At 36.3% G+C, this 20,913-nt stretch overlaps 1 protein-coding gene across 5 annotated transcripts in view; it reads right to left on the minus strand.

The window, feature by feature from the left end:
- polybromo (protein) overlaps positions 1–20,913 on the minus strand; it is a 72,045-nt gene that overhangs the window by 42,847 nt on the left and 8,285 nt on the right. For 4 of the 5 annotated variants that reach the window (XM_089646955.1, XM_089646956.1, XM_089646953.1 and 1 more), the window contains exons 4-9: positions 13,578–13,755; positions 7,196–7,344; positions 5,150–5,404; positions 4,913–5,042; positions 3,640–3,768; positions 1,625–1,960 (exon numbers count right to left, since the gene is read on the minus strand). In XM_089646955.1, the coding sequence (XP_089503081.1) occupies positions 1,625–1,960; positions 3,640–3,768; positions 4,913–5,042; positions 5,150–5,404; positions 7,196–7,344; positions 13,578–13,755 (1,177 nt within the window). The remainder of the gene's footprint in view (positions 1–1,624; positions 1,961–3,639; positions 3,769–4,912; positions 5,043–5,149; positions 5,405–7,195; positions 7,345–13,577; positions 13,756–20,913) is intronic. The other variant, XM_089646958.1, reaches the window with a different exon arrangement.

Consider the following 20,913-nt stretch of genomic DNA (forward strand, 5'->3'; position numbering starts at 1 on the left):
TAGTGTTTTAAAATCAGTACACTGTACAGTGCATAAAATAAAGAAGAACATTAAATGCCGCGTGGGCATCTTTCATGATACAAAAGTCTGATGATTCTCCGTTTAGATTTCATACGTAGAACTGTGTTTCACCATCGTTACGAAATTTTAAAGAGACGAGCGATATACGTTGACAGGCGAGTGTAAGAGAGGCAGAGCGCGTGATAAATGTGCCAGAACCAAAAGGTACTAAGTGGCGACAGTGCTTCCCACTCAAATCTATATGGAAGGCATTTCTAATTTTCTTCTTTATTCTATTGTACAGTGGAAAACTTTAAAATAAAAATATAAAAGTAATTTAAAAAATAATTTCAACAAAATCAACAGTAACTTATATATAGTAAAGAAGGTACAGTGAAACCTCTATCGATCGTTCGTTTTTTGAAATACTTAAACGTTTAGCCTCTCAGGCCTCTGGCATATTGACCGTTATATCTATTAAAGACGCTGTCAGAAGGTCGGAGAATTTGTGTGTATTTCCTATTTGCGATAAAATCCAAATAAATGGATAATTCTGAATGTATATGAAAACTAAAACACTGTTTTTGAAAGACGAAATACGGTTTCAAATTTAACTATTAGAAATAATTGTAAATAATTTTTAAAAAATTAAAATTTTGAACGCAAACATAAAAAAGTTTCACCTTGCAAAAAAAAAATCTATCCGTCAGACTATAACTACAATCATACTATACTGCATTATTTTACAAGATTGTTTTTTTTTATTTTTGTAGATTGGATAATTTTTGGTGAAGTTATTATGATGTCGACAATGGTTTTCATCAGTAGTACATTTATACCCATAAAAAATAATTTTAACATTAAAAGAAAATTTAAAGTTTAAAAGTTAATAAAAAATTTTAAATCAAAAATAAAAAAAAATTTCACCTTGTAACCTTTATAATAATTTTTTAAATTTACTCAGTTTCAGAATGCGCAGGGTATGTGAGCCCATAAGGAAGCTAAAAGTCTTGCAGTTTTTCGTGGGTTATTATAAGTCTAAATATTAGTATGTAGGTACATAATAGAAAATTATTATATTAGTTTTAGAATAAATATAAAATGTAAAATTTTATACATAGCTAAATATAACATACTAAAAAAAAAAACAAAACGTACGGTAATAAGTGTTTTTTCTCAAAACCGAACAAATTACCTTGAGGGGTTAGTAATATTCTAAAAAAAGATAAATATTTCACACATAAATTAATGTTTAAATAAAAATGCCGCGATTCCTAAACGCTAGGCAATACGTTTTTGAGGGGGTATTTTTTTCCACTTCTTCGAAAATTTTTAATCTTTAAAGAGTTTGCACTTTTTTCACCGGACGGTTCATGTTTGTTGAAAAGCTCAAAAACTAGAAAATGAAAAGACAACCTCTAACGCGCACCGCTGTGATTGGTCTAACGAGAATTAATGTCAGAAGCGGTCGCCGGCAGTGATCGATCGAGTTGCTGCAAAAACTGCTGCAAATAATTAATACGGTAAAAAGGTGCATAGAGAAACGATCGTTGTGATATTTTTTGCGAGAATAATGAACGAACGTTTGAGATTTCACTGTATTAATATTAATCAGAACTGTTACCTCTCCCCCTCACGACGGAACTTTTCATACTGGACAAACTCTCGTCATCGTCACTGGACGAATCCTGTACAATGTCCAACATCTCTTGAACGTTCTGTTGCATCAGCCGCTGTAGTTTAACAGCGTCCTTGTACAGTTTGGAATTGGGAACATTGTACTGCTTGGCGTTCTCAAACATGATGTTCATATCGCCCGCCACCTCTGACAGGGTGCCGTAAGAGCCGCGGCGGATCTTATCCCGTATCTGCGATAGAGATATCGGGTTCTTTATTTCCTTGTAGTAGTCCGGATAGTAACGCTTGGAGGGAAGACGCCAGAATGGCTCGGACATCGGACCTGGAAGTTATTTATTTTATTTAAACAATATATCTCCTTATAGGCGATTTACACAATGCTTTTTTTGTCCAATTTCCTTATGGGTCGTCTTTTCGTACAGTTTAAGACGGCGGACGGTATTTGACATCTGTCTTCTGTCATTGTTTTACGTAACTATATTTGTTTATTTCGTTTCATATTTAAAACATTGATAAAAGGACTAAACAAGTGTTTATTACTAATTAGATTTGTTGATGGTAAAAAGTTTATGCGATACCCCATATGTGAGTGTTTGTGCACTACCCTAGGATTTTCTCACTGGAATGCTAGGACTAGATTGTCTAGACGTCAAATGGTGTTAGTACCACATGAGCTGCTCAATGAGCACATTTGCAAACTTGATGTTCTGGAACGTATAATGCTTCATATCCCCGATCCCCGACGAGGTAGGACCAACTTACCAACGAGCCTTTGGGAAGAATGATTACATCCTTAAACCACTTTTCTTCTGAGATAGACATTTTTCAGTTAAACTCCAGTGACGTCAAGATTGCAATAAATATATTTTTTAACACAAGGCCGCATCTCTACTGATGTAATTAAAGTATGAAATTAATTAACCGTAGCAGAAAATTCTCAGAATACGCTGGATTGCTGGACGAACATACGCGGAGCAGCGATAAATTTACCTTGACGAGTTTTGCTTAAAAACTCTTTATTTACATATATTTCATGTTTATATCGTTAACACGTTTCGTCAGAACAGCAATAAATATCTAAAAAAAACTGTCAAAAAAAATAAATTTGTAAAAACCAGTTTTATTATTTCTACATGAACTTGAATGCATACTCTACACGAAAAACAACAATCAAAAGGTGTTTCCAAATATATTTAATAGACTAGCGCAAACGATTCTGATTTAGTCCTCTATAGTTTATAAATCATAAAGGTTAGAATTGCATGGTAAGCATGCATTCCAGCACGGATGATATTAGAACAGTCTCTGAAACACGGTCGGTAAGACGGATTCACTTATTTCATAATAAATAAATATATTTAAAAAAAGGCAAATGACAGATGCTTTCATGTAATATATGGTTACGTTTAAGGTGTTATTTTTTAACGATTTAATACCGTCCCAAAATATTATTTTTCTCTAATGGCAACTATCTGTATGAAATCGTAAGTATGAGAATAATGATTGTGCAAAGCAAAGATTTTTCATGAGGATCAGTATGAAAAAACGCATTGTGTAAAACGCCAATTATACAGTAGTTGTTCACTATGGTCTAAAGAGGGCAAAAGTGAAACAAAAAAACAAGTTAAATAATAATTTAATTAAATTAAAGAAAAAATTTGCAGTATAAGAAAAATAACATAAAAACATTTGGCTGACACTGATTAGATAACCACACACTAGAAATGCCTTTAATGCATATTTGAATGGAAACCAATGTCGCCACTGACTTAATACCATTTAGCGCGCGCCCTGTCTCTCTTACACTTGCCTGACATTGTACATCGCCATCCCATTTGAATGTAATGATGAAACACAGTTTTAAATTGGAAATTTGAGGTCCAATTTTCCAGATTTTTTGATTACGAATGCCGCACACATTGTATTATTTGTGTTTTTCTATCTAATGGTCTATTTTAGTCTGCTATAGGAAGGTGGAACTATAAGTATTTTATTTGTTACCGTTGTTTCCGGGGAAGTTCTTGATGGTCTCCATTAGCCGCCACTGCGGGCCGTCCTTCTGACCGCTCTCCGCATCGCTGTGGTCCTCCAGGTTCTTCTCCGTGTCGCTGTCGGGGATCTCTATTGTGCCTGGGGATTTGTAATGTTGGCAACATAAATATTATAATGATTTCACAAGATACATGTCAACACAAGAGTTATATTGGCAAAAAGTGACCATTGTACCCACTTGTACTCGATGTCCATAAATTCATGGTCTCAGCACAGGTAAAGCACCCAGTGAGGCCCACATTATCAAATAATGTATTAAAATTTTAAATGTTTTTTTATTTCTATCACGGGGAAATATTTTTCTAAAAAATATGGCGGCTATTTTTTTTATAGTGAATACCTCACAAGAGTCCCAACTGCTCCCGTCTGGAGCCAGTGAGACTATGGCATCCCCAATTGGGGGATGTTGTGAGGCTGAAGGTAAGTGGGGAAGGGAAAGAGGAAGGTGGGGAAGTACCTGGCTATTCAGATCTAGTCACTAAACACGGCTAAAGCCATTTTTGAGCAACGTTTCAATTCTGAATGGTGGTCTTACACCAGGGCGATACTGGTAGTATCTTCCACTCTGGAACGTGCCGCAAATATACTATATATTATTTTAATTAATTAATTGTGAAATAACACAAATTAATCAAATAAAATTTATTTGCGCACGCCGGGTTCGAACCCGCGACCTTCGGAATGGCAGTCCAATGCGTTACCACTGGACTATGCCGGCCGTCTGGAGAAACCAACAAATCATGAGTTATTTTGACAGAAAGAGGTTGGTGGCTATGGAGAAACCAACATATTGTGAGTTATTTTGACAGAAAGAGGTTGGGTTGCTATGGAGAAACCAACAAATCAAGAGTTATTTTGATTATTTAAAATTGTAATTGATATATCAGCTCACAACAAGAAAAGATTTGTAGAAAAAATGACATAGACAAATCACAAGTAATGTAAGTCACAAAAATGTAATTTTTTTCAACAATGGGAATATTGAAACTATGTTCAACTGTATTACAGTAGAACCCCGTTAATTCGAACCCCGATAATTCGAAAAAACGCGTAATTCGAAATTTTCGCCAAAAAAATAACCACAATTTTTTTTTTTCGTTCGTTAATTCGTAATTCGAAATTTATTTTTGTCCGCACACGAAAATTTGTTTGTGTAATTCGAAAAACTTCGATTTTTGCGAAAATAAATCATAAAATTATTATAAGTATGTAATCAATTTACCTGAAACGGCAGCACTAGACAGGGAGAGAGCCACGGGGCGGGCGGAACGCTTGCTCCGGATACGCTCCGAAGTTTTAGCCGGTGTCTGAACACGGCAGTGCTCCAGCTCTACCCTCTTGGCTTGTATGTGCTAAAAAAACAATCATAATCATCACGAGTCAATTATAAAAATAGATAAAAACTATACATTTTTATACAGAATTTTTTTTCATCAAAATATTTGTGGCATCATCTTACCTTCCTCAAAGTCTTGGCGTCCTTATAAATCTGTGAGCCCGGCTCGTTGAAAAGGCATGCGTTCTTCGTCATGGCCAGCAGATCCCGCTCCATATCTGCGACCGTGGCATAGTCACAATTCTGCACCTTGGCTGCCACCATGCGCAGGTCGATGGGGCTCTTGATAACGTCGTAGTACTCCGGGTATTGCTTCTTGGATGGCAGATTCAGGAAGGCGGGGTGCAGGGGACGCCCCTCCACTGTAGCTGACATAACCTGCACAAATTGGAAGATTAAATATATTTTTTTAAATGTATTGAATTTCGCATCCTGATAATCGACCCAATCACGAACCACCATCAATCAAGACATCACTTTTTCAAAAACTCACTTTACTCTCGACATGACCTGACCCAAGTATGTATTTGATTCTCTTTGTTCAAATATATAGGGTTTTCCAATAAGAGGTGTTATTTTGAATAGCCCGCTATTTCGGTAGATGTTACTTTTGAAGCTGTCATGTTTTGACATTTGACAAGTAGAAACTACACCATTAATAAAAATGGAACGATACAAGCTTCAACAACGCATTGAAATTATTAAAATTCACTTGAGTGAATCAAATGCAAATCATCTTGAGTGATGAGGCCCATTTCCACCTTGGTGGCTTCATCAACAAGCAAAATTGTCGCATCTGGGGCTCGGAAAACCCAAGAGTTATTGTTGAAAAGCCTCTCTATCCTCCACGCATGACTGATTGGTGCGGTTTATGGTCCGGCGGAGTCATTGGACCTTACTTTTTCGAAAATGAGGCTGGAGCAACAGTTACGGTGAATGGATTGCAATATCGAGAGATGATTAATGATTTTTTATGGCCGGAATTGGATGGTTTTGATCTGGACAACATTTATTTTCAACAAGACGGCGCTACGTGCCACACAAGCAACGAAACCATTGATCTTTTACGGGGAAAGTTTCTTTGAATATCTAAATAACACCTCTTATTGGAAAACCCTGTAGTATAATAAAAGCAAGATTAAATCAATAAACACACAGCTTGACACACTTTACTTGGTAGACAGTCAAAGGAGGAAAAACTATTTTAAAACAATAATTTTTTTGTATTCACAAATCTACACCAGTGACGTGACCGACTGCTGCAAAGCTAAGGATGTATGCCATTTTAACTTCTTCTTCGTTCGTATGGTGGGGGAGGTCAGAGGAAAACATCTAGGTCAGTGAGCCAGTCTAGGGCCTCAGGTGTCGCCCTGTGGACCTCATCAATCCACGTGGGGAATGAATGCAGCGGGCATTCGTTGATAACATGTTCGGTGGTCTGCACCGCACCGCATTCACACATCTCTAACTCTTTAAGGCTCCACCTATGCATTATGTGGGCATAACGGCTGTGGGAGGACCTTATCCCATCGATGCGGACCAGTGTTTACGAGGCAGTGAGAATTCAGGTTGTCTCTCAGTGAGGTTGTGCACGAGATGGACATTTATATTTCTCACGTCGGCCGATTGCTACTCAAGTTTCCACCTATCTTCTGCAGTGAGAGATAATCGGAGGAGGCTCTCTCATTCCATCTAGAGGACTTTTTCGGGACTTCAAGTGGCATGCAGGGAGAGAAACAACATCATTGTGTAAAGGTTTTGCTTTGTTTTTTCAGTGTCTTCTTTTATTCCCTCGGTGTTGCAAGGTCTCGCCTGATATTTGGCGGGGTTATGTTTGCAGGTACGAGGAGCCAAGGAAGAGGTGTAGATTTCCACTGATGGTTGCATTGTGGCATTAAGATGAATATTGACTATGGAAGTGTGGGCGCTTCTGGCCAATACTGGAACACAGTATTGTTAACAGCATCAAGTGGTGTTATCTCAAGTATGATGTAGGTGTCAAGTGAAGTCATGTCAAGTTATGTAACATCAAGTTAATTCAAGTGATGCCACATCAAGTTATTTCATATTGTGCCAAGTTTCATCACATCAATTCAAGAAAAATCACGTCAATCCAAGTCACAATTACTTTTCTTGAAAATACGTTAAATTGCAGAAGGAAATACTTACGGCGACAAAGAAGTCCTCAAAGGTCTCATCGTCATCATTGGTGGTTGAGGTCTCCGACAGTTCTCCCTCAGCGTTATCCAGGCTCGTGGTGGATTTGCGGCAGGTGGAGGCCAGTCTCGACATGCGGGACGACTGCTTCAATTCCTCGCCTAAGGGAAATAAAGAACAGTATAAAAGTCAATGAACAGACGGTAAGGGAAGTCCCTTCTCTCACACAGACTGTAACACAGTAACTGTGGCGGTCACTGGGCGCCGGTCAGTCCTCGGGTAGCCATCCATGTCTACTCTAAGTCTACTGCTACTATCGGGTATCCAAAGGTCCAAGGAAGTGTAGAATCATACAAAGTTGAGAGTTCAGCTCCCACTGAGGTGCAAGGAGATGGGTGGAGAGAGTCGAGAGGTTGAGGGAGAAACTTTGATCTCTTCAGCCAGACTCTCAACCCATCAGAACGGGGAGGATGGATTCATTCCTGGACACACTAATCCCCAGATTCCTACCCACCCCTCATACCTTTTATCTTCCCAGAACCTCCTCTCCTTTATTTTCTTAGACCCTCCATACAGCATCCGCAAATATGACATGAAAGGACTTTCTATTTGAAGGTGTGTGATGTATATGTATGCATAAAACCAATAAAATTGCATTTTTTTTCGAGGTTATGTGCAGTGTCGAGCAACACTGAACAGGTGGATCGGAACCGTTCGGAAAGGCTGAGCGCTTCCGATCCAGTCGCGTAAACAGTGAACGCTGACGGAAATTTACCCTGCTAGCGAGCACACGTTACCAAACTAAGATTGTACAGCTCGTTTGTAATAATATTATATCGTAATAAATCTGAATACGAACCATCCGCGTTTCAATCACACAACGAGCCTTGCGGTTCAGTAAAAAGTGTAGTAAAATACAAAACACTACATTATGAATAACCAGACAATTTCTACATATTTAAAATCCTTCTACTACCGTCAACGGCGGAGAACTTAGCAAAGGATTGAACCTGGACGAGAACCCACGGCTTTGTCTTCTGAAACTCGGCCACTAACTGGTCTCTATACAGCTTTGTATGCAACCCTGGACTATGTATTTATATGGGGGACCATTATCAGCTAGAGAATCAAAACACTCGGCAACCAGGAACCGACTAATTTAGACATAAGGTCTTTCGTACACGGAAATACTTACAAGCGACTCGAGTTTTGTACGCGTATAATACGCACCGCTCGTGATTATCCGCTACACTATTTTGTTAGTGTTCATACCTGACGCTACGCGTCAACTACGGGTTTAACGTGGATTGAGGTTGGAAAGAAAAGTTCATTTGACATCATTCTCATGTAGTTCCTTGGCGGAGACGAAAGCACTACAACTAAGATTTATTTTGTTGGAAGGGTTAACTGAAAAATCGTGTTTTAGGCTTGTAAATATAAAGAAGAACAATATTACTGTCTTTGTCGCTAGAGTCACGTAACATGATTTATTTATTTATTTTTCATGTTCTCCGTAAAACGGTTATTCACCAATACATTATGGAGAAGATTACAAATTAGACAAAAAGTATAGCAAAACACATAAAAAGGTCAGTTTCACTACTTTGTGACATACGTCAAAAGATAATTGTTAAACTGCCTGTAGGTTACGTTAAAAATGTCGATGGTCAATGCAGACTCGTTGAGCAGTTCAGTCGCTCTGTTGACTGGGGCGTTCTGATAGGCAGAAGTCCTCGCTTTTGGAGCATAAAAAAGGGTATGGGACCTTCCACGAGTATACTTGTCTGGGACATATAAGTTAATCTCTTTCAAAATAGGTGGATTATGTATAGTTCCAGAGATTATCTTAAAAAAATGTTTTCCTAAAAATATTTTTCGGCGGGCTTCTAATGTATTAAGATCGAGCATTCCTGCTAAGAATAAGGATGGATACAGGAAAGGGTAGTACATATATTCCCTCATATATAGGTAACGCATGAATCTCTTTTGTACTTTTTCTATTTCGAGAATATGGTTTTGCTCAGAAGGGGCCCAAATAATGGAGCTATATTCTGTAACGTCAAAGAATTGTGCAAGTTTGGATTGCCACGGTAGTGCCTGATGATTGTTTTGTTGACGGTTTTTCGGGTGGCTGCCCTGCGATCGGTTTGAGGGGCGAGCAAAAATTACGCGGGTAGGTAGATTGGGAACAATACGCGGGAGGACGATTCCGCGGTGCGCGTGGCGTTAGGCGAGAAAAAAAATGGAGATTGAAATTTTGAGAAAAAGATCGCGCGGATACCTTGAACTTATCCTTTGGAGACTTTCCGTTTAAATTTACAAAACACATAACCAACGTTTCGACTCGTGTGTGAGATCGGCCTGTGCTTGTTCGAGTGTTGTGGCTTGAAGAGATGAAAATATACAATCGGTTATTTGGATTAAAAAATGGTTTTATTTGTGAAGCGTAATTCCTTGGAGACTACACTGGATTACCAAGCATGCTGTCGAGGTGACACAAAGATGAATCATCATTGTTCCGTTAAACGTTCAATGGATGCTGTTTAATTGAGGATGGCCTCGCGCACTCCATCCGACGAATCTCTACCCGGCGCAACCTGCTCACCGCTGGCGGACTCTCAAAACACCTTCAGACGTGACAACATGATCAAGGTTCTTCAATGCTTTTACACATTATGTCTTCTTGCCTTAGCCCCATAATAGCCCTGGTGATTGACAAGGGTCCATGCTCATCAGATGCTCATCAGACGCTCATCAGACGCTCATCAGACGTGACATCAGACGTGACAATTCCAAGATACTGCGAACAAGTGCTTCATACGTTCTTCGGATTGCGATTCCGTTGGTAAATGATCTTGAATTACGAAGAACAAATCCAAGCATTTTGTTGGCACGGGAGACAATATCAGATATATGGGATTTGAAAGAGAGATTTGCTTCAAAAATTACGCCAAGGTCTCGAATCTCATTTTTACGTGTTAATTCATGTTTATTAATGTGGTAGGGGAACAGGAATGTATCTTTGGACCTTGTAAATGTAACGACACTGCATTTCTGAATACTGAAGGGTAAGTTGTTCAGTTCCGACCATTTGACAAGAGAATCAAGATCGTTCTGCAGAAGAATGGAATCGATGTAACTTTTGATTGCTTTGAAAAGTTTTATATCGTCAGCAAAAAGGAGATATTTTGAGTGGTTTATAGTGTTGCCAATGTCATTGATGAATAAGAGAAAGAGAAGGGGTCCTAGATTCGATCCCTGGGGAATCCCGGAGTTAGTTTTGTATTCGTGAGAGATATGGTGTCCGTAACTGACATACTGACGACGATTGCGTAAGTAGCTAGCCACAAAAGCGAGGAAATTCTGAGAGAATCCGATGTCACTTAATTTTTTTAATAATATTATATTATTAAATAATTTTTAATTAAAATAATTAATTTTTTTAATAATATTATATTATTATTATATTTATTTATTAATTTAAACTCCCTGATGGGCTTTTACACTATACATATTTTGCATAATTTCCTGCATCAACACAAAAATAACACATAAAAAACAAGAAAACAACAAATATACGCAATCGCTTTTTAAATATGCTACATAAAAATGTCATTCAGGTATCTCTTGAACACAGGCAAACTCATATTAAATATGTCGATATTTGAGGTGAATTTCTTTCCAAGTGTGTGGAAGCGAGAAATAGGTGCATGTATGTGAGAGTTGGTACTAAAGTTATTGTTGCAGAATAATATATTTAGCCTAGTTGCTCGAGTAGGTACTCTGAAATCTATGAATTGCAGGAGTTCACAACAGTCTAGTTTGGAGTTAATAATCTTAAATAAAAAAGTTAGGTCATTTATTTTTCTTCTGTTTTCTAGGGAATATATTTTAAGTAACAGCAAACAAAAACAACAGTCAAACTTCTCGGTGTCAATTTAGATTCAGACTTTTCGTTTGAAAGTCAAATAAATAGGACTGTAAGCACCGGTTATTTTCACCTAAGACAACTCAAGTCTGTTCGAAGAAACCTTCCTACAGAAGCAATAAAACTACTTTTCAAATCTTACGTAGTCTCACGTCTTGATTACTGCAACGGCATTTATGCCGGCCTTCCAAAATATCAAATTGACAAACTTCAATCAGTGTTTAATGCAGCAGCACAGCTCGTAGCCGGGGTTTCAAAATATTCACACATTTCAGAACACCTTTGTAACCTTCACTGGATCAAGTGCCCTGAAAGAATCCGGTACAAACTGTGCTGGATGGTGTTTAAATCCATCAATGAAATGGCCCCACCCTACATCTCTGAACTATGCGTCCCGGAAAACACTGGTCTGAGGCAGTCAACTCTTAGATCAACAACATCATCAGCTGTAGGCAGACTGATAGAACCTAAGCGCAAGCCAAATACTAAGTTTGGTGTTCGCGCTTTCGGAGTATCTGGGCCGAAGGCTTGGAATAAACTCCCTCCAGAACTAAGATCCATAACAAGTCCAACAGAATTCAGATCTAAACTAAAAACTTACCTTTTTAAGCTGTCGTACCCTTGAATTAAATATACCATTCCTGAGAGAAAGTCCAGTTATATTTAATTTTCCAATTATGTCCTAAATCCTGTATCTAAATTTCGCTAACAAACAATTAGATAATGTTAATTAAGTGTTAATCTCAAGTGACCTACCAGGTAAGTATTGTACTGTATATTATCTCCATAAATAGTTAAGTTATAACATAGATCACTGTAGAAATGTATTATAAGTTTGTACAGCGCTCTTGAGGTGATTTTGCACAAAAACGGCTCTATAAAAGTCATCCAATTATTATTATTATGTTTAGTAAGAATGTATAGTTTATGTGTTGAATAGGTATGTGTAATTTGAAGTTAATAAATCGTAAAAATTTGTGCTGTACACGTTCAATATTTTTTATATGAATCTGGTAGTATGGGGACCACACTATTGAATTGTATTGTAACAAGCTGCGTACTAGCGACAGATACACGATTTATATAACCTCCAACGAGTCGAAGTCTTTGATTGTTCTGATTAGTATTAATTCATTCATGGTATTAGGAAAAATGATCAAGTTCAGTATAGTTCTGCTCTAGTTTCGTCCCCCGTAACCTCAGGAGTTCCCCAAGATTCTCATCTTGGTCCCCTTTTATTTAATATTTTTATAAATGATGTCAACAAAACTATCCATAACTCTCAGCTGTATCTATATGCGGATGACAAAAAGATTGTCAAAATAATTAAGTCTGAGAGGGATTGTATGGAGCTCCAGAATGATCTGAACTCTCTGGTTAATGTATATTGTCTAGAAAATCGTCTTCTTCTGAATGCAGATAAATGTAGCGTCATCTCTTTTTCTCGAAAGACAAACACAATATTATATCCATACTTAATTAAGAACAATATTTTAAACAGGGTAAATGTAATAAGAGATCTTGGAGTTCTATTAGACAGTAAGCTTATGTTTCAATCTCACGTCGAGCATATCACGTCGAAGGCTTTGAAAATGTTGGGATTTATACTTAGAGTAAGTTCAGTTTTCAAAATTTAACAAACTTTTAAGATTCTTTACATATCTTACGTCAGAAGCCACCTGGAGTACGCTTCAACAGTGTGGAACCCTCATTGTTCTACTTATAAAGCACATCTAGAAAGAGTTCAGAAAAAGTTTATCAAATATGTCTCTTATCGCGTGCGAAATGATGAATACTATGTCCCTATAAACCTTAAATCTCTTGAACAACGCCGTGATATCAGAGACCTATTGATGCTCTATAAGATACTTCATAACCATATTGATAGGCCATACTTACTACAAAATATTCATTTTAAATGTCCAAAAAGAGTTACTCGATCTCTGGATACGTTTTATATTCCTAAAAGCAGTACAAATTACCTAAAAAGGTATTTATAAGAAGAAGCTGTAGCACATTTAATAGATTATGCCCAAACATCGATGTGTTTAACACGAACCTAGCTAAATTCACAGCATCTGTAAAAAAGTGAAACTGCATCTTATTTAACCAAAAAACTTAATATTTCATTGTTTTTTTTTTTAATTTTTCAATTGATTAATACATTTTTGATAATTGATGTACTTTATCTGAATTGTTTGTATTAGGTATGTTGTTATGTATTTTTCTGTTATGGTTTGTTTTGTCATTATTTTATTGGTCAATGACATAACTACTCTGATCACTGTCATATATGCATGTATAAAGACTGTTTATAACGCTAATAAATAAAATAAAAAATAAAATAATCTGGGTAGCGCCGTGTAAGGAAATCTGCTTTAAAGAGTAGCATACCGGTAGGCTACTCGTGGTTGCGTCAGTAACGTAGCTTGCAAGTACGAAGGGCCAAAGTGTTAAAGAACTTACTTGTAGAATTCTCCAGTGTGTTCCTGGTCTGCGTGAAGAGGTTCCATAGGCTGACGGCATCGCGGTACTCGGCGGTGTCCGGCTTGTAGAAGGCCTTGGCGTTATTCACCAGCAGCTCCATGTCCGCCGACAGCTCTTCAATATCGTCATACGTATCCGTCTTCAGCTTCTGCTGGACCTAAAAGCACAGCATCATTGTTGCTAATCAATATTTATTGTTAATTAATTCTTCAGCCCTCCGCCACATTCTGTCAGACGGTCCGAGTATTTTATTTTATATTTTTTAATTGTTTTAGAAAGGTGATGAAATACACTCTTATATTTTATTACTAGCCGACATGTACCCGGCATTGCTTGGGGTTGTTAAGGCGATTTAACCAGCGGACGAGAATTCAAATTTCGTTAAAAGACGATCTCGCGATCGGACGTTTTTTTAGACCGAGACAGAAATACCGAATTCATTCCGCTGCGAGCCGTCCACTCGCGCGGCAGTGAAAACTACAGCATGGTTCCGATGAAATAACAATTATTGTTGTTTAATTCTTGGTTGTAGCTTTCTTCCTTATAAGTAGTTACATACATATTTGTAAATTATACGTCGGAGTGCGTAAACATAAATAAATACAAATGCAGTTTGTTGACATGGTAGATATAAAATATGTAGGTATATAAATATACATTTAAAAAAATTTCAAATATTTGTTTAATTTGTTTTTTTTTTAAATATTTTACACGAGTTTTCCAAAGGTGAGTAAAAATCTTTTGTTTTACTTATTTATTCGTTTGTCCGAAAGGTATTACCGGTAAGTTTTATTTCTAATACTTATCTTCAAAGTATTACTTGATTTGATATGTATGACATTGAAAAGAGGGTTTATTCCTTACAACTGAAGTAGTTTATATATTAAAACTAGGTTTTATTTCCAACTATTTTCTACGGTACCTACCTACATATGTAGTTATGCGATTGCATAATATTGTATCGCTTTCATGTATTTGTTTTCATGATTAACGGAGCGACCTGACTCGTCTAATTTTCGAAATGTTATTAAATTCACGAGTAAAAATCATAGGTTTGTATGTCAAAAATAACCTTGTTTTTTTTTCCTAAAACAAGAAGCTCAATTCACAATATGAAATTATGAAACTGACAAAAAGTAACACAAAAAACATTAAATATGTTGAATTATACCAATGTAATAGTGAATTGGACAATAAAATAGAAATTATGAACAAAAAAATGATTTGAATCGCACATCACGAATCGAAATTCATTTGGTTCGTGTCACTTTTTGACTACCAATCACAAACAGTTTCACGTACTTTGGCATAAGTTTTAACATTTATACATGAAAAAACGATAACAGACATAAACTCCTGTCCATAGTTGATTCTTTTCCCTGGAAATTAACCCATTTACGCCCAAGACTAAAGTAATCGTAGAAAAAAGAATAAATTCATTTTATGTAGTAGGAAATAGAGTTTTTTAACAAAAATAAAAAAAATATATTTAATTTTTTTTTATTTACTTGACAAAAAAGTGCCGTGCTCAAATGGGGACACTGGGCACATTCAGTATGGTATTTCTCGAAGAATGATTTTTCAATACACAAAGATTTTTTGCATTTTTGCACTCCTAACGTGACTTACTATGGCAAATAGTGCATCGCAACTGTTTTGTCAACTTCTCCGGAAAGTGGCCAAAACCATCAAATTGTAAATTGAGCACTACAGAGGCTGATGGGTGAAATTGTAGCTGGTCCATCTTCACGTCGTTACTAAGTATGTGTAGATCGAACATGTATGTAAATAACACCCACCACCACTTCTTGCCTCGTATTGAAGTTCGATACGTTGAAATCGACTGATCGGCTTGATCGACACGTCCATGCCTCTGTTGTAATTCATAAATACTTGAGGAATACTTTCATCGATTTTCTTCTTTTCGATTGAGCTCGGAAGAAAATTATCGTAGTTTGTTCCCATTGTACAAACGCTGTTATCCAGCCAGCGAACAAACAATATTTTATTGATCGTGTTGAACCGGTAGTCAAAGTCAGCACGACTTTTCTTTTTCATCTCCTTGACGGGTGTGAGAGAAAATTTGCAGGTCCTACCCTTACGTACAGTTCCTGTAGCCAGATTCCCATAAATCCCGCATCAATGCATAGCTAGTGAAAAAATTATCGAAGAACACAACATGGTCTCTAGGATCTGTGTTTAGCTTGTTCAACAGGTTTTTCACAACTCGTGTACTCAACGGCTCATTGGTGGGTTTTTGCGACTTGCCGCAATAAATATCAAAATTGTAGCAGTAGCCATCAGCACTAGCGAGCATCCAATTTTTATAACCGAAGCGTACAGGCTTACCTCGAATAAATTGTTTCGATGGATGACGTCCAAAATATTTCACCATGGATTCATCTATTGACAGATTTGTGTGAAACACTCCCCATTGCATAAATTTCTTCATGAGAACCTCAGCAAGGGTTCGCATCTTGAACATTTTATCTGATGTTTCAGCAGCTACAATATAATCACAAAAATGTTGGTACTTTTTGATATCTAAAAATCTGTTTCTCGTCATTGCCTTAGAAACAACAGGTACATTACAGTCCTCGTCTAAAGACCAAAATAGACGTTCGCGAGGCAAAGTGTGATAACCAAATAGAGGTAGAATGCCCAAAAATGTTTTCAACTCACCAACGGTAATATTGATATCATGTTTATTGCAGACAAATCAGAATATTGAAGAATCATATCGATTACTTCCTGATCAAAAATCTTCTCAAAAATTGAAACAGGATTTTTACCTTTGAGATCAGTAATTAGGTTTTTGCATCGTTGTTGTACATTATTCTCATCAAAAGGCATGTGATCGTAGCTAGGCTCGCATTTACGCCAACGGGGCCCAACATTGCATCGTTGCCTTCTAGCGGAATTCGACAAAGGCTCTTCATCAGAACTGTCCCAATCTTCTTCGTTTCTGTTTACAAAAACTTCGATATTTCCAGGAATATCTCTTTGCATGTCATTGGTAATAATATTGTCTTCATCGCCTTCTTCTTCGTCAGTGAGGATACTTGTTTGTGGGGGAAGAGCAACGATATCAAATTCAACATCTGAGTCCTCTTCTGCCATAATAACATCAAGGGCCTCCTGGAGTCCATGATAGTTATCGCTTACTTCAAATTGCCGTTTTGACATATTTATGTGCAGTCAAAACTCTGTAAAAAAAAGAATATTTTACTCTTTATGTGCCCATTGTCCCTATTTGGGGACACCAACAAAAAAAAGTAGTTCACAGTTCAGTAAATTATATATTTTACCTTATCAAATTTTTATTCCAAAGTAAACAAAGTGTTCAATAAGATTATGTAGAAAAATTAAAAATTTACGAACGTAAACATATAAAAAAAATACTTACATTTGGTAATCACCGCGACTCTGAGATTCACTTTATTTATGACACTAAAATACTTTTTATAAATGGTGTTATCCAAAATGTTTGATATAAAATGTAAGACACATCAATTAACTCGACGATAATGCACTGTTAGCAAAACTTACCACATTAATAACAAAATGGTGGGTAGATTTGAAGGCGTCCTCGTTTGGGCACGGCAGGCGTAAATGGGTTAAACAACACAAAATTATCGCCAAATGTTATAAAAATATGTGCTTATTCTGACTGATTCTTTCGAACGACCCTGTAGCATATAAGTACGAACAATGTACACGGATAATTAAATATCACTAACCTTTGTTTTTTCTGAAAATATATCTCCCACGTACGTTTTTGATGTCGTAATTTGTGCTATCTAATAAAACTTTTTTTCGAGGGTATTTTCCTCCTCATTTTTAAGCGAGGAATTTCTTTAAAATGTTATCAAGTAGACTGGCGTGGAATAGACGTCCGCTCGCCGCTCTGTCGCAGCGGGGAATGATAAAATTTCGGCTTGCGCCGGGGCAAGACACAAACAACAAACGCGAATCGAAATTAATTACTATTATATACTTTAAGAATATATTTTTTGGTCATAAATTATTTCTAATGTTTCAATTATGTCTTGGTAAATTATTTTTCTAAAAAAATCTGAACTATACCAATTTGTAAGACCATAAATAAATAGTCCAATTGAGGGATTTTCGTCACAAAACGCGTGCTCGGATTTATTTATTAGTAATTTTATTTGAAATAAAAACAAAATTCTTATACATACATATGATAGATAATTTATTGATTGTTTATACATTATTATTCAATGATTTGAAATATTTGCTGTATAATACAACTTCACCTTTGAAAATGCAACAAATCTGCGCATCGTCCAACGGTAACACTTTATTATGATATGAAAATAATATTATTTTTCAAAATTTTACATCTTACTTTACTAGATAAAATAACGATCTTTCGAAATCAATTTGTGTTTTTTTCTAGAAAAGTGTCCATACGTCTAAAAGTGGCCTCAAAAATGCCAAATTTCAGGTCAAGTCTACCTATTTCGCCTTAATGTTTTGGAGTAAAGTTTTGAGGGTGTGAATTCTAGGATAAACATTGACTTTTCTCCACTTTCTACAAATATAATATGCATGTATTCTAAATCTTACACCCGTGAAAACCTTAACCATTACATAGAGAGAGCGCAAGACCACTATTCAGAATTGAAAGGTTGCTTGAAATGGCTTTGGCCGTGTTTCGTGACCAGATCAGAATAGACTGGTACTCCCGCACCTTCTGGAGGAAATTTGCTAAATGACAAAACCCTATCAAAATCCGTTGCGTAGTTTAGAAGAACGCAGAAACAGACAGACGCGGATAGAGATACTATTTAGAGATTACAAATAAACATATACTTTTTGAAATATAAAAATCTGAAAACAAAAATGAAAAATAAAATAAAATGGCTCACTTTATAGTCTAAGATCCCTTAAAGAACGACCGTCACCGAGATGTTTATTTGATGAAACGTATTTTATATTTAATTTAATATGTCAATAAATATATTGCATATCGGTTGCCTAGCAAATTTTAGTCCAGGGTATGATTAATTAATAATTAAAAAAAAAAATTTTTTTTAAACATTTCACCGGTTTGATTATTATACAAATTCTATACAAATCGAAAGTATGAAACCCATAGAATATGCAAACGTTAGGTTGCCTACTCTTTTCCGGTCACAACTCTCAGGTTGCCATGTATAAACAGGTAAATCGAAAAAGCATTTTGCACCGGTCTGATTATTGAATAAAAATTATATGAAATTAAAGATTATTTCATTATGAACACGATGGTATAAGGTTGCCTGCTAAAAATCAGTCCCGAATTCCGGTTGTCGAATTTTGAAAACTAAAACTTTTTGAAAACATGCCGTGAATTCTCGTGTGCGACTGAGAGGTCCCAACCAACCATCCCATGCGATAGAAGAGGACAAAGCATAGCAGCTGTCCGTCCATTAAAACAAAGAGAGTGCGCATGCTATTTGTTCTTGAAAATGAAAAGGATAGCGATAGACTCGTGCAAGGTACCATCTAGTCTAGAGTGCACAGAGTGGTTGGGACCTCTCAGTCGCACACGAGAATTCGCGGCATGTTTTCAAAAAGTTTTAGTTTTCAAAATTCGACAACCGGAATTCGGGACTGATTTTTAGCAGGCAACCTTATACCATCGTGTTCATAATGAAATAATCTTTAATTTCATATAATTTTTATTCAATAATCAGACCGGTGCAAAATGCTTTTTCGATTTACCTGTTTATACATGGCAACCTGAGAGTTGTGACCGGAAAAGAGTAGGCAACCTAACGTTTGCATATTCTATGGGTTTCATACTTTCGATTTGTATAGAATTTGTATAATAATCAAACCGGTGAAATGTTTAAAAAAAAATTTTTTTTTTAATTATTAATTAATCATACCCTGGACTAAAATTTGCTAGGCAACCGATATGCAATATATTTATTGACATATTAAATTAAATATAAAATACGTTTCATCAAATAAACATCTCGGTGACGGTCGTTCTTTAAGGGATCCTATACTATTACGTTTTTTGTAACTTAAATTATTGATAAAGAAAAAATATTAAAAAAGCTTGCTATTAAACAAATGTATTAAAAACGTTATTGTTACCTCAATTTTTTGTTGTTACATATGAAAATAGTTAATAAAAAATTAACGAGTACCGTCCGGTACCTTTTGTTTCATAAAAGTGCATATTTTAATTATTCTGTGTTTATAGATTTGAATATAAAGTGTGGTGTTTTCTTTGTTTCTAACACCGTTTCGACCTCCGTGGTGGAGGGGTAAGGCTCTCGACTAGCAAGCCAAAGGTCGCGGGTTCAAATCCCGGCGTGCGCAAGGAAATTTTATTTGATTAAATTGTGTTATTTCACAACTTATTCATTTAAAATACTCTCAGTATCGCCCAGGTGCAAGACCACTATTCAGAATTAAAAGGTTGCTTGAAATGGCTTTAGCCGTGTTTCGTGATCAGATCTGAATAGACAGGTACTCCCACACCTTCTTCTTCCCCGTCTCTTTCTCCTTCAGCCTCACAACATAACCCAATTGGGGATTCCATAGTCTCCAAATAGTTGGGAGCAGTTGGGAGCGATATTTACATTAAAAAAAAAATCTTATTTCTAACTACAATAGTAAGGAAGACAAGGATTTCTGTCAGACCATATGAGTTGTTCCGAAAAGCCAACAAATTAGCCTGAAGGCATAAACATACTAATGTTAGCTGTCGGGGAGTTGGTTAGTAATACGAAATATTCCTGCGTTATGCGTAACATCGTTCAAGTTAAATGAGTTTTTAATTCAAAATTGAAACTACTTATTATATCAGGCAAGCGATAAATTAGGTACCAAAATTATTTTATGAATTAAGGCGATGCACTACGTCGTGTAATATTTTGAATCGAGCCGCTATCAATAACACACCTTACGTAGATGGCGATAAGGCTTAAATTCCCGCTTAACACCATTCGCCTGTTTTGATTTATGCAAGAAAAAAACATGGCCAAAAAGTGCCTTTTATTTTATTTTGTAGATGTTCAGGCACAAATATTCAAATGTTTTTCGATCATTTTATAAATAACTTAACTTGCCACATTATACAATAAAACTATAACCGAAAATGGGTTCGTAAGTAGGAGATTTTGAACTTTAACTCTTTGAAGTACTGTGGTTTCAAAATTCGGCCACCTTGAAAATAAATAATTATGCTAAAACGGCCATCTATTGACAAGTTTTTTAAATGCCATGTGAGACATAGATTCTCTACTATTTAGTTTCCAATAGCGATAATAGGTGGCTTTGCACGGTTTGG

This window comes from Hesperophylax consimilis, chromosome 25 (genome assembly GCF_061612785.1).
Source record: "Hesperophylax consimilis isolate HC1 chromosome 25, BYU_Hcon_1.0, whole genome shotgun sequence".
Taxonomy (NCBI): Eukaryota; Metazoa; Arthropoda; class Insecta; order Trichoptera; family Limnephilidae; genus Hesperophylax; species Hesperophylax consimilis.